A 14048-nucleotide genomic window follows, 5' to 3' on the forward strand; every position below is an offset into this window, starting at 1 on the left:
ATAGCATTTTTATACTGTTATTTCATAATTGTCACTTGTGTGTTATTTCAGTGTACCAACAAGTTGGCATTATCGAGTTATGTAGAAGTCTATTCACACACAAGGTATGTGGTTTCAGTTCTTTCAATGAAAGCATCTCATATAACATTCTTGATAATCGATTGAGTACGGAAAATAATAATAAATGTAAAAGAAACTGCAAAAGCAGAAATTCCCTCGGCTTCGTTTTGACGACTTGATAATATTAACACAGTTATTTTGTTTTATTTTAAGACTATTGTCAAGTCACATATATCATTAAGTTTAATTATTGTAGATTTAATACACCAATAGCCATTCATTAGGGGAATGTATTAACTAAAGTGGTACATATAAATCTGTTCAGTTAAATTTTTATGGAACTCACCATGGAAAAGGAGAATTAAAAAAATCCTATGAAATGAAACGACTTCTACCATCATTAGATTGATGTTTTGCATTCATAACGTATAATGACCCCTATGTTAAAGTTCCTTATTTTTAAAGTTCTTAAATGATATACTGGAATTCACAAACAGTCTGTGTGTTACTTAAAGGTAGCCCATATTCATTAAATGACAATTCATTGTACAGCTAATATGACTATACTTTGGACATATATCAAACCATTGTATTTTGTAAAAATCATATCATGGATGACATGACGACATTCTATTTTTGTATTGTATGTATACCATCAGTCATTGCTTGTATAAATCACTTAGATATAGGAGAAAATAAAAAAGAAGTGATGATTTGATATCTGGCTGATAATTTATCATGACAGTCATTCAAGATTTGAAAATTTTCCCATATACAACATTTTCAACATCCAACTGTAATCAATATCAACGTCAACGAACTGGTCAAGCAAGTCAAAACTTGACGGAAGTAAGAAACTAAAGGAAAACCTAACAGTGAACATTTTAAATTTTCTACTAATTTTCTACACAGCCGTTCTTTGTCACGATGAATATAAAGGTACTTTAATAACACAATTAGTAATTGTGTTGAGTTTCATGCTGTCACTAATTCTATTAATAATTTTTTGAATATATGAAAAAAGTTGAAAAATGAACTAACCAGAGGGTGGGATTTAGATACTTTAAAATTAGCACGAGGAATGCATAATTTGCGCGAAAAATGACTTTGTACAGGCCAATTCCATAAGTAAACGAGGTCCGTGTTAAAATTCTTAAAATTTACTTTTTTTTTCTATACAATTGGTATGTAGTAAAATACGGAATAAAATAGAGAGTTTTAAGTTCAGGCGAAACATTGAAATACATTGAAGCAATTAAATTCGCATACTAATAAATTTAAATAATTATTTTGCAAGACATTTTGCTTTTTTTGCATGCTGTTGCTAGATTCGAGTTTAGGTATCAAGAGCAATGTCTTTGCACGCTTAATACGTCATGCTTGTTCTCGCTGCTGTAAAGCAAATAAATTGTGTGAAAGTGCATCAGATATTTTCACTTTTAATACAACGTCATTACGTGCTTTCATGAAAGAACATAGTTTCATCCTGCAAATAATGAAGAGGTTCATTCGTACATTTAAGTCCTTTCAATCTGATATTCATTGTTGAAAAGTTTAACCTTAAAATAATGTCTATTAGTCCATGGGCTGGGAGGGTCCACCGTGCACCACCACTCATCAACTTCATGGTGATTTTAGGTTCTTTATACTCCTCCCCATTACCGAATCAATTTGTCGCCAAAGAATATTCTCGGATTCTTTTTCAGTATAAGCCTATATTTGTACCGCACTGAATCAAAAAGCCAAGATTTTGGTGACTTAATTGTTTGAGCGTCCTAGCCTTCCTGGGATAGCATGTGTGAACAAACTAAGCAAAAGGTATCATCGTATAGCCCAATGTCTAAGCTTTACAACTGTACCATGAAAGTTGCAGTAACACTTAGGGTTTAGCGGTAAAAATGAACAAAATGTACCCCTACCCCGCCGAAAAATCGCTTAAATTGACATATTTTTCAATGTCAAAACCCCCAGAGTATTTATGCTTCAGTAAAAAAATGGCTTATTTGGTATTTTCTGTTTAGTATTATCTCAATTTATACTTCGGGGTTCTTTTTATGAATTCTGGTGATTTTCGTAGTCAAAAGTTATCAAAATGCGAAAAATGGGATTTTCGATTTTTCGGTCTAAAGTCACATAAATTCAACTATACAGGTTATTATTCAAATAAAACGTCTCAAATTTGGTATAATTCGATAGATGATTTAATTTGCTACATAAATAAACCACGAAAAACTAATATGCAAGAAAAAATTTTCAAAAAATGCTAAAAGTATTACCCCTACCCCTAGCAAACTGGAAAAAGTATCAAACAGAAGTCTCATTCACAGCATATTGACATTTTTAGCATTCATAATTAAGATAATGATGTATCTAACATATTTGATCAATTCAGGCGCTTATATTTTCCTTTTTTGGGGTGACATCACAATAATATAGAAAAAATGGGAATTTTCAGAATTTTAGAATTTTCTACTATATCACCCGATAATGTCATTTTTGTTTTCAGAATACTGTAGTTTTAACAAGCTTTTGTGTGATACGGTTCATTAATATAAAGTCTTAGCTTTAAAATGAGCCCAAGTAATAAATATTGGAACTTTTCAAGTCAAGTTAGGTGGAAAATTGCCACCTCTGCCCATGATAAAATATGCCTCAACATGAACTAAAATGTTAATTTTTGTCATATAAACGGTATGCAATAAACATGTTGGATATTATTGTTTTAATTATCGATGTATTCAACATATTTGCCCCTTTCAGGGGCGTATTTTTCAGTTTTAATGTGACAAAAATGAGTTTTTCATAAAAAGGGGAATTATCGGAATTTCACATTTTCTTCAATTTCACCTATAATTAGCAATGTCTTTTAAATACAGTACTTCAAACAAGCTTTTGTATATGCAAACACAATTAATATAGTGTCTTAGCTTTCTAATGAGCCCAAATAATAAATATTTGAATTTTCCAAGTCGAAATAGGTTGAAAAGTGCCATCCCTACCCATGATAAAAAATGCCTTAACATGAACTAAAATGTTAACTTTTGGCATATAAACGGTGTACAATAGACATGTTGCGTTCTAGTATTTTAAGTATCGATGTATTTAACATACCTGCTCATTTCAGCTCGTATTTTTCAGTTTCAATATGACAATGACGAGTTTTTCATAATAAGGGAAATTTTCGGATTTTCATATTTTCTTCCATTTCAACTGTAATTTGGCATTTTTTTCAAGTACCCTACTTCAAACAAACTTTTGCATGTACAAACAAATCTATGTAGCATCTACGCTTTCTAATGAGCCAAGGCATTGCATACTTTAACGTTTTCCAAGCCGAAAGAATGGTACCCCATACCCACTAAATTTTCATTGAATAACCCAGAATTCGGATGTGGTAGATTAGCATTTTTTAAATTTTTTAAATGGGGTTGGGTATGTACATGCCAATTATTCATCGTAGTTGCTTCTTTGAAATCTTATTTATATAAAATAATGATAGCAAACAAAATGAAATCATATGAAAACTGTGATGTGATATTTTAAACATAAATTATACAATTTATGTGCTAAATTGGGAAATAATATGTTTTATTCTTAAATTTTTCCTTTTTGTAATATTTTGTCGTCTTCGGGACAATTCAAGCATAATTTTGCATGACAATGTGATAGGAAATCTCCATAATAAATTCCAGGCAGACATTGCGTACAGTTCGTGTATGCTATAAACACTCATTTTCATTCACATGGGGGCAGATTTTAGTTGGTAGGGGTACCATTCTTTCGCCAAAATGGCCTCAAATACGTTTACTTGTGCATTACCTTGGCTCATTAGAAAGGTAAGATGCTACGAGAATGTGTTTGAATATACAAAAGCTTATTTGAAATAGGGTACTTAAAAAAACATTGCCCATTACAGGCGAAATGGAAGAAAATATTAATATCCGAAAATTCCCAATTTTTTATGAACAACTCATTATTGTCACATTGAAAACTACAAAATACTCCCCTGAAATGAAAAAAATATGTTGGATCGATCGATAATTAAACAATAGTACCCAACATGTCCACTGTACACCGTTTATATATTAATTATTAACATTTATGTTCATGTTGAGGCATTTTTTATGGCTTGGGTGGCAGTTTTTCAGTTATATTGACTTAGAAAAATTCAAATATTTATTATTTGGGCTCATTTTGAAGCTAAAACACTATGTGAATGTATTCTATCACACAAAAGCTTGACTGAACTACGGGATTCTGACAAAGGGAAATAACAGGTGATATTGAAGAAATTTTTTAAATTCTGAAAATTCCCCTTTTTCCAAATTAAAGTAATTGTCACCCGAAAAAGAAACTCTAAGCATCTGAATTGACCAGATATATTGGATACATCATTAACTTAATTATGAATACCTGAAATATGAGTTCTACGGTGTCAGTATGCTGTGAATAAGAATTCTGTTTGATACTGAGGCCAGTTTGCTAGGGGTAGGTGTAGTATTTTTAACAGTTTTTCTTTTAATTCATTCTAGAAAATTAGTTTTTTCTGATTTATTTATTTAGGAAATTAAATCATCTCCCGCATGATACCAAATTTGAGACGTTTTATTTGAGTAATAACTTGTAGAGTCGAATGTATGTGTCTTTTGACCGAAAAATCAAAAATCCCATTTTTCGCATTTTTTTATAACTTCTGACTACGAAAATCGCCAAAATTCATCAAAAGAACCCCCGAAGTATAAATTGTGATAATACTAAACAGAAAATACCAAATAAGCCATTTTTTTTACCGAAGCATAAATATTTAATAGGTCAATTTAAGCTGTCTTTCGACGGGGTAGGGGTACATTTTGTTCATTTTACCGCACAACCCTTAGTATCACCACAACTTTCATGTTACCATTGTAAAGCCATATCATGATACATACATATATCATTTTACTTCGTTCTGTAGAAAGAAGAATTTCGTAGAATCAAAAACCTTTGAATATCGATATTTGCCTCAACGAGGTATAAAAAGTAGCCAAGAGATACAAAAATGCTTCAGTTTATTTTTTTTGGCGACAAAATGATTCGTAAATATGAGGTATAAGGGTACCTGAAAATCATATTTTAGTTTATGGTGGGGGGGTGTGCATGGTGGTTTATCTCAGCCTACGTACTAAATGATTTCATGGTACTTCATTGAAATTGATTTGTCATATAATTCACTTTTTAATATAAGCAGACACAATGTATAATTATATGATATTTAAATTATATTTCTACTCCTCATAGTAAATTTAAGATTTTCGAAATGTTAATCAAGTCAACTCAAAAACAAACTGACAAAATAAATATTACACCACCGTAGCAGCTGGTACCGCAATTGTTCTGAATCGGTTCCAGCGTTTCAAACGCGTGAATATACAAATGATGATTAAATAGTATTTGCATGTCGTAATCGGTAAATTAGTGGTTACATCAGTACCATGAACAATATACAACAACAACAAAAAAAAAAAAAAAAAAAAAAAAAAAAAAAAAAAAAAAAAAAAAAAAAAAAAAAAGGTGTATGTTCCTCAGATATTATGGCGTTTTAGGAAATTAGATTATTTAGTATTTACTCTATTGAATCAATTGAATTAATTGTGAAATATAAACGCCATATGCAAGAGATGAAGGTATAATGCTGCATAGGTAAAGAACATTTATGAAATTAAAATCGTCTCTTAAATCATAAATCTAAGTACTAAGATGACCACTGTTGTCAAATTCGAGATGTAGGTCCAACAAATATGTAAGACAAGCTGTTCCTGTAGTCCCATTTAGCTCGAGCTCTGGTGAATATATTGAAGGTAATCATTTTGTACACAGGAAGACCCTAGTGAGAATACTTCCGTATCAATAATAATATTAATCAGTAACAATTTTCAGATTTATAATGAAAAGTAAACTTTACAAGTAAACTTTACAGGCACAATTTAGTCAAGGTAACAAAATGCAAAAAAAAGTGATTCGTCTTGTCATGTCAATTAGTTCATGGTATAACATGATAATGAGCCCCATATTCAAGTATCAAATCCTTTACATCTATTTACTCTACTTTTATAGAAATGAGTTACTAAGAAGAACTCTGCAAGAAACAACCTTTTTTGTCGAAACTTATTGCCATTTTCCTTCACAAAGCTAAGGTGACTTGACTATGGACCATAGAATAAATGTGCGAGTTGTGTTTAATCATTTGCTAACATCTTCAACTTTTTATTTCAAATGCGTCTTATAGATTCATTCAAACGCTCATAACAGTTTAGCAAGTTAATATTTATTTCTTCATTCAGGTGGCACGGTAAAACATAAATTTGGTAGTAATTTTATCTGTTCGAATATATATAGTTAAGAAATGATTTGACCGTCTGTTTGTTTATTTTTGTTTATCAATAATCGTAAATGAAAATTGAATTATGATGGCATTTCTTTTCATTTTGTTTCAGTTATTTTAAATATGATTGTTTGCTTTATTCTACTGGTTTATGTTAATCAAGTAAAACTAACAATGAACTTCAAATTCAGCAATTTTACTTGAATATTTGTCATATAATATAATTTGTCATATATCAAACATACAAAGATATGCATTGGCTGTTAATTTAGTAATTGAGCTATCTTCCTTGCAATTTGATGGCATTTTCCTCGTCTTGTATTTTGGCCATCAAGTTTATCATTTTTTTCCAAGCTGATTTGTGTTCAGACGTCACTTTTCTTGGCATTTTATCCTCCAATAACTCAAACAAAGCAGGCTCTACGAACTGCAAATAAATAATTTTATCAATGATTTGACCGTGTGTTTTTGAATATTCAGTCACAAGTAATATTTGACATAGATATCAGAATGTTGTCATCCGATTTGATTATGTCTGTCTTATAAAATAATAGCAAATGAGCCCTTTACTCGACATTAAGGTCTTTGGCAAAACACGTAAGGGTAACCTAACTTAATCGCTGTTATTTTCAATGGGTGTCATCCTGGTTTGCCCACTTTTAATTACTTGTATAAATAAACATAAGGGGTTATGTTGTTTTAACAATTAAAGTCTGTTTCTGAATTGTAGTATATATTTACCTGTATTTTACCTGTAAAATCTTGTAAAAAATCTTATAATTTACTATTGAATGAAGTGAAATATAAGCATTTTAGTAATAAATCTTTTGCAGACTCTTTAGAAATATGCTCAATTTTAATTTGTAAAACTTATACAATTTTGATGAAATACCTTAAAAATCCTAAAGTAAGTATGATTTTGATGAAATATTTTTGAATATGTTCTTGTTTTATTATGATCTATATATATTGTAGTGCTTCATATATTTTGTTTTTAACATATGTGTCTTTAATTTTGTTTCCATAATATAAATATGCATTATATGTGCTATTATTTGTCTGATATGCAATATATTAGTTAAGATTACTTTCAATGTTGTTGCAGTCAAAATCAATTGTTAAAATTAATTGTAATTTAAACAAAAGATCCTCTATATACATATACAAAGAAACATACATATATAACACCTTTCTATTTAGAACAGACTATAAAATTTTATGGTCAGTAAACCCTTTGTCTTTTTTGTTTATTTAACTAATTGGTAAAATTAAATGTGGGCAAACCAGGATTAAACCTTTTCAATGTCAATTAAAATTTTGGGTTGATTTCCTATACTTTCTTCGTTTATAACATATTTCCGATAAAGGTAAAGTGCATCCTTGTTAAAACATTTTAAAGCATAAAGGTGTATGTGGAAAGATAAAGCTTTGATAGAATAAATCAGGTTTGATAATCGCTATCTATCATTTAAATACAATTTACTGAAGACTAGATTGATTGGAGGTCTTTAGATTGGCAATTCAATTATATCAACAGTTTGTCTTCTGGAGAAGCTTATTTTACCCATTTGTTCTTGATTTCTTTTATTGCATTTATTTGAAATGTTTTGCATTTAAACGCAATAATTTTTTGGGGGTTAAAACAAGCGGCCACATTAGCTTCCGTTGCCTCCCCTTGAATTCGTATATTTATCTTTGTCTTTTCATACATTTCAGGCAAAAAATAATGCAGGGTTGAATTTGTTTTTTAAATACAAAATAATAGTAAGAAACGACATTTGCAATATATTACCTCACGTTAAAAAATATAATGTTACTAACCATTTGTCACCCGAGAGAAACATGGTAATGTATACAGAGTTTTTACTTTTTTCGACACAAATTCGGTAAAACAGGAAAAATCATCAGGATATAGAAATGGTTGTGACCAGAACTGTAAAAAAGCGTTATAAGTACTGGCACAGGTTGTGATGAGCTGTTCTGAGATTCATATTGATCATTTATAATAATACGGGCGAGGTTTTTTCTATTATAAAAAAAATGTCAATATACCTTATAATCAGCCCCGGATATTCCTCTTTTTATATGATTCCTAGCATTTTTCCTTATCAGTTCAGATAATATTTCTAGATCTTCCACATTATCCACATATGATTGAATTGCATACAAAAATGGAATACCATGTGCATTTACACTCTTGTGAACAGCGAGTTTTTCCAGAGGCAGATCTTTGAATTCTTTGAATTTAGCAATGGCGCCCGGGTGATGTTTTAATAACCTACATGAAATGAATTCGATAACCATATAACCAATCGCAAGAACTCGTCAAGCATTCGCAGGATGAAAGAACTGTTTGGTTTGCTATTTTATATGATTGCAGGTAGTTTACGATAGTTTTTCGATGGATTACTGGATAAACACGAATTCAAGCGAGCACCTTCCGAATATATACAAATACTTTGCCATTGACAAGGAGGGCTAGGTTATCCTGCCATTTGGCGAAGAAGTCTAAAGAATATTTGGTATGATATTGATTAATTTCACTCGTACAACATGTCTTATGTTTAATTGAAGAATGCATGATGCTGTATGACTTAAATTAAATCATTACCATTAATAAACACTCGTAACTAAACCGCACATATTCGCAAAAACTCGTAGATTATTTCGTTTATCATCAGTGGAAGTTTTGACAAAATCGTAACAATACGTATTGTACCCACAACTATTCTTAACAATATAGTATGCTGTCGTAAATCAATCGTTTTACATGTAAACCGCAATAAATCGTAAACGCATCGTTCATACTCGTAGCATTTCAAAAGAACTCGCAAACCACTCGTTAAATTGGCTTATTCGCAAGAATTTGTGTTAATTTGTTAAGATTTGCAAGAAAGATTCGTGTATGTGAAGGGGATGTTAAGAAATGTATCTCCTAAAAAAGTTTCATAGAACTTCTAGCAGTATTGTCTTAAAATCCCTATATAGATTACACATTACTTGTTTAGATCAAGACAAGAAAATGATTAGGACATTGTATTTTATCACTTGGTCATAATGATAGAATACAGAAGTTATTTTTCTTAATAACATACTTGATTTGTCTCGCGTTTAAGCGAAATGTCGGATTTTTTCAAATGTGGAATTAATTATTACTTCCGGTTTCGGCGATTTCCGTTTTTAAGGTTGGTTCCGTAAAATTAAATAGTGCAGCATACGTACTTCATTAGGAAATCTGCTGCATTGTCCTTTTTCTTAGCCCATACATAACTCCAAGTTGTCCTTATTGCACTATGGTCGTCCTCAGAAAAAAGCAGTTTGCTTCCGTTAGGCTCTTCGCTATTGGCCATTCTTGTATTTTTCTTAATAGTCTGTTCTTATTAAAACACATTAGTATAAAATTTTAAAAAATCTAATAGAATAAGTCTGTTCATCGGTAATCTAATATTTGCATATTTGAATATTTTAATGTACTTTTAGCAAAAAAATCTAGTAAATGTTGCAGTGTCAAATGTATACTCAATACATGTAATATGTGACAGAAAATAGAATGCACTCGTCAGTGCAAAAGGATTTCGAAATAAATGGACGTGAGACAACTGGGGTGTAGTAGCCTGGTTTTGCTTTCAAACTTTTAACACATGTAAATTATTTTTTTCGTTTCTTTAAAAGTCCTTTCATTTCTTTTTATGTAACTTTGCAATGCCTAATTGAATTGGAAGATTGAAATATGCAAACCTATTTTCATAGTTTACGGGACAAATAGTTCACATGTAACAAAAATATTTAAAAAAGTAATCAAGGGAACCAAGGTTACATCGGTAATCAAAGGAATGTAATCCAGGGACAAAGACCAGACATGGCAAACAGACATACACAACAAAGAACATAAAGTAACTAAAATCATACATACAAAGTGACAACAGCAAACTCGGACTCCACTAAAATCTGGGAGCATGGACCAGGTGCATCTGTAGGGGTAAGCGTCCTGAAAACATAGGCATTGCCGAAGCCAGAGGAAAGATGTGTAAGATATGAATCATTTAATTGGTCGCTAGACGGAAAATGTCTTAAAAATGTATTAAGAAATTGACATCCAACTTTTGAAATATAAAATGTTTGAATCGTTTAATAACATGTGTTTTTCCATTCATAGGCTACAGTCTTGTGGAAAATTGAAAAAAAAAAAATATTCAAAGAAGAACATCTGAAGTGAAAGGAAACTTATTATGCCTGTTGAAAGTAAACGCGTCAGTTCATTTTCTATCATTTTCGTTAATATCTAAAAATGAAACATTAAATAACGTCACTTGGTAAGTTAAATGTAAAGAATTCTACTCTGTAAAAACATTTTACTTTAAGCTCATTTGCATCTTATAAATTACAGTCTTAAACTTTAAATAGTAAATTTCAAAATAAAAGCATTGAAGATCGATATTTAATTACGTAGATCATGTCATCGGTTATTTTGGAATAATAAAAAATATTAAAAAGAAGGAAACAACAAATTAAAATTACAGAAAGGACAACGAACAGAACTTTTAAAATTTGAGGTATATCAATACCCAAATATCCTTTTTCAATGTACAATAAACCAATTCCACTAATAGAAAACAATAACTGTCAATGTGGACATTTAACCCCCTGGCTTATGCGGGGAAGGGACCATGAAGCTCATTATCATGTCAATATTTGGTCCCCTAGTTTACTAACTATTCAATGTTCCCATCTACGTTTTATTCAAGGATTTTCTTAGACGCTTCGAATTTGCTTGTCCATAAACAACTCTGATACTCACAACTGTCAAAGAGGGTCTGCAGTTCTACCACAACACTTGTTACTCCCGTAGTGGTATTAATTCAATGTGGATCCTGAAAAATTCGAAAGATCTTTTGGAAACAGTTAGTTCAAGACTATTATCTGAATATAATAGCATTAAAACCTATGGTTTTTCAACACTGTATACTTCTATTCTCCATACTCAGTTAAAATCACAACTTAAAAACATTATACATCGTTGTTTTTCCAAAAAAAGATGGTACACCTAGATACAAATATATAGTTCTGGGTAGAGATTTCTCATACTTTGTAATAAATAATTCAAAATCATCTTCCAAATATACAGAGGAAGATGTTTACAAAATGCTGGAATCTTTAATCGACGATATATTTGTCCAGTGTGGTGGACGTGTTTTTCAACAAACGGTCGGCTTTATAGCTGATCTAATCAGAAAGAAAGAATATCGTTTGGCTAGATCATTCAATCTCAGTTTCCGCTATATAGATGACGTTTTATTTTTAAACAATCCTAATTTCGGGGATTTGATACATCTACCTAAAAGAACTTGAGATAAAGGCTACTACAGACACTGTGAAGTCAGCCTCATATCTTGACCTACACTTAGAAATCGATGGTAAAGGAAAACTATTGACCAAACTTTACGACTAACGTGATGACTTTTCATTCAGAATTGTCAACTTTCCTTCCATATGTGGCAACATCCCTTCAGCACCTGCTTATGGAGTGTTCATATCACAACTCATACGTTATGTCAGAACTTGACTTTTTGTATCGCACTAGAACTCTAACAAATATGCTTCTGGAACAGGGTTATGTTGCTACAAGATTGAAGTAATCACTACACAAGTTTCATGGTCATCATTATGAACTCGTGGATCGTTAAGGTGTATCCATCTGTACCATAAAAACTGATTTATTCAAAGAGTCATAGTTTTCCTTTCCTCGTTTGTCTACCCCGGACTTTTTATTAGCAACTCGGCGGGTGGTTCTAGAAAAGCAGAGGACGCTTTCCCTACCGGTGCACCTGGTCCATGCTCCTAGTTTTTAGGGGAGTCTGAGTTGCTCATTTGCTTTTGTTACTTTGTATGTATGATTTTAGTTACTTTATGTTCTTCGTTGTGTATGTCTGTTTTCCATGTCTGGTCTTTGTCCCTGGGGTTACATTCTTTTGATTACCGCTATAACCTTGGTTCCCTTGATTACTCCTTCTGAAAGAGCGACAATCAATATTTCTGGTCAAATATGGTTACACAAGAGGTGTTTTTTCAATTAAGAGACGAAAATATCCAAACTAGTAGAAATACTTTGTGATAAAATCAACAAACGAATATGATAATATAAACCTACCGTGTTGTGTTATGAAAGACACTTCTTGGCAACTGTTGAAAATATTGCACTATGCACAAAAGCCTTGAAGAGACGCAACAAATTTATCTTAATAAATTCAAATGCTTCTGTGTAATGCAAAAAATAATCTTTTTACTATTAATGGTGAAAAGGGTGTATAAATCATGGTGTAATGCACGAATTATTAATGAATAAACAGTCTTAATCCGTAATCAATATACAAAAAGGCTGTATATCAAAAACTATTCATATGCTCTTTTCAAAATTATAAAAAGTAACCTGCTGATTTGTTTTGGAGATCGACTGCAGACGAATTAATGAAGTAATGAATTAGATGTACAAAGCTGAATTCATTTCTTGTCTTCTATTCAAGTGGTTGTCCTGCATATTTTTTACTTTTTAGTTTCTCTATTCCCAGTTTTACCCCTTATTGTTTAATTGCCCTGTTCCTGTCTTTCTTGCTTTTAATTGCATATTAATAACGCATTTAATAACATATATATATATTATTTTGACGTTTCTTTTTCATAAGACATCTTTCCATCTATATAGCAGGCCCATAAAATGGAAATTTAACCCTTTTCATGTATCGACCATGTGGAAATAGTACGCAAAATACCAATCGCAACCTCTCGGCCGATCTCGTTGATTCCGAGCATTGCCGGGATTGGCCGAGGACGTACCAATTGCGCAAAATATGTGTCGTCTCTTCTCCTCTTTGATGTATTTTATATATTTGTGCGTATTTCTTATTATTACAATTCATATATTTTAGTTTCCATATTTCTGAATCACCCATATTTTGTAATATTGCACTCTTGACGTTTTGACTACAAAGGATGATGCACTGCTGATGTCAGCTGTTTACATTCACGATAATAGTGTTGTATGTAGCAAAAGTATCAGAGTGAATACCAATCGGCGTTACCGGCTTAGTTAACGATCTTAACTCAGATACATGGAAGCAAATAATGTTCAGTATAGCTTGTCACTTGTTTAAAATGTACAATGATTTCCAGGTTGTCTTACTTCGTAACAAATTTAATTTTGGTCATTAAGTAGTTGCAATCTGCCAATTCACTCTTTTTTGTATATTTTTTGAGTAGTGTATATATGTTGTAGTTAAATTGCTTTATGTGTCATACTTTGCAAAGCTTTTTAAAATGGAGATAATAAAGACAATCAATCAATCAATATATATATAATATCTTGTAATTTTCGAAAACGATTACTGTTCTGTATGTAAGACGTTTGTTATACATAAAAGATACCAATGTTTCAGCAGTGCTAGCAGGTAATATGTACGAATTCAAAAGATGACCTTGAATATACTCCGAGGGTCTGATTTCAGACTGACAAGAAAATATCTAATTATGAAAAATGTACGAATACTCGACCCGAAGACAAGTCATCCAAAATCTACCAGAACTTAGGACGACATTCAACTAACGATTAGTGAAAATTTTTCGATTAAGTCTT

General features: G+C 31.3%; 1 protein-coding gene and 1 long non-coding RNA gene across 7 annotated transcripts; one reads left to right on the plus strand and one right to left on the minus strand.

Moving 5' to 3' along the window:
• The first annotated feature begins 34 nt into the window (after window positions 1–34).
• On the plus strand, window positions 35–11025 carry LOC148616895 (uncharacterized). Its single transcript, XR_015922317.1, has 3 exons — window positions 35–104; window positions 8802–8943; window positions 10578–11025. It is a non-coding gene; the product is annotated as an uncharacterized LOC148616895 (long non-coding RNA).
• LOC148616896 (globin-like) lies at window positions 6602–12709 on the minus strand. Of its 6 annotated transcripts, none has more exons than XM_088584050.1 (5): window positions 12570–12660; window positions 10335–10409; window positions 9644–9792; window positions 8474–8699; window positions 6602–6848 (listed from the first exon to the last, which is right to left on the minus strand). In XM_088584050.1, the coding sequence occupies exons 2-5, from the start codon at window positions 10377–10379 to the stop codon at window positions 6702–6704; spliced, it is 567 nt and encodes a 188-aa protein (XP_088440176.1). In that variant the 5' UTR covers window positions 10380–10409; window positions 12570–12660; the 3' UTR covers window positions 6602–6701. The 6 variants fall into 6 exon arrangements, with proteins under 6 accessions (XP_088440176.1, XP_088440178.1, XP_088440180.1 ...); XM_088584052.1 differs by having other exon boundaries at window positions 9644–9797; XM_088584054.1 differs by lacking the exon at window positions 10335–10409 and adding an exon at window positions 11220–11292 and having other exon boundaries at window positions 12570–12659.
• Between the last annotated feature and the right edge of the window lie 1339 nt (window positions 12710–14048).

The sequence above is a fragment of the Perna viridis genome, chromosome 5 (genome assembly GCF_037379345.1).
Source record: "Perna viridis isolate PV_CMFRI_1.1 ecotype Kerala chromosome 5, ASM3737934v1, whole genome shotgun sequence".
Classification (NCBI taxonomy): Eukaryota; Metazoa; Mollusca; class Bivalvia; order Mytilida; family Mytilidae; genus Perna; species Perna viridis.

Bases quoted from the DNA above. Each gene is read 5' to 3' on its own strand.
- LOC148616896 (XM_088584050.1), bottom strand. From the start codon at position 10,379: ATGCTCCCAGATTTTAGTGGAGTCCGAGTTTGCTGTTGTCACTTT. The intron at 9,793-10,334 runs GTATGTATGATT...TAATAAGAACAG, and splicing joins GAGTTTGCTGTTGTCACTTT to ACTATTAAGAAAAATACAAG. The intron at 6,849-8,473 runs GTATATTGACAT...ATTTATTTGCAG, and splicing joins TATCCGGGGCTGATTATAAG to TTCGTAGAGCCTGCTTTGTT.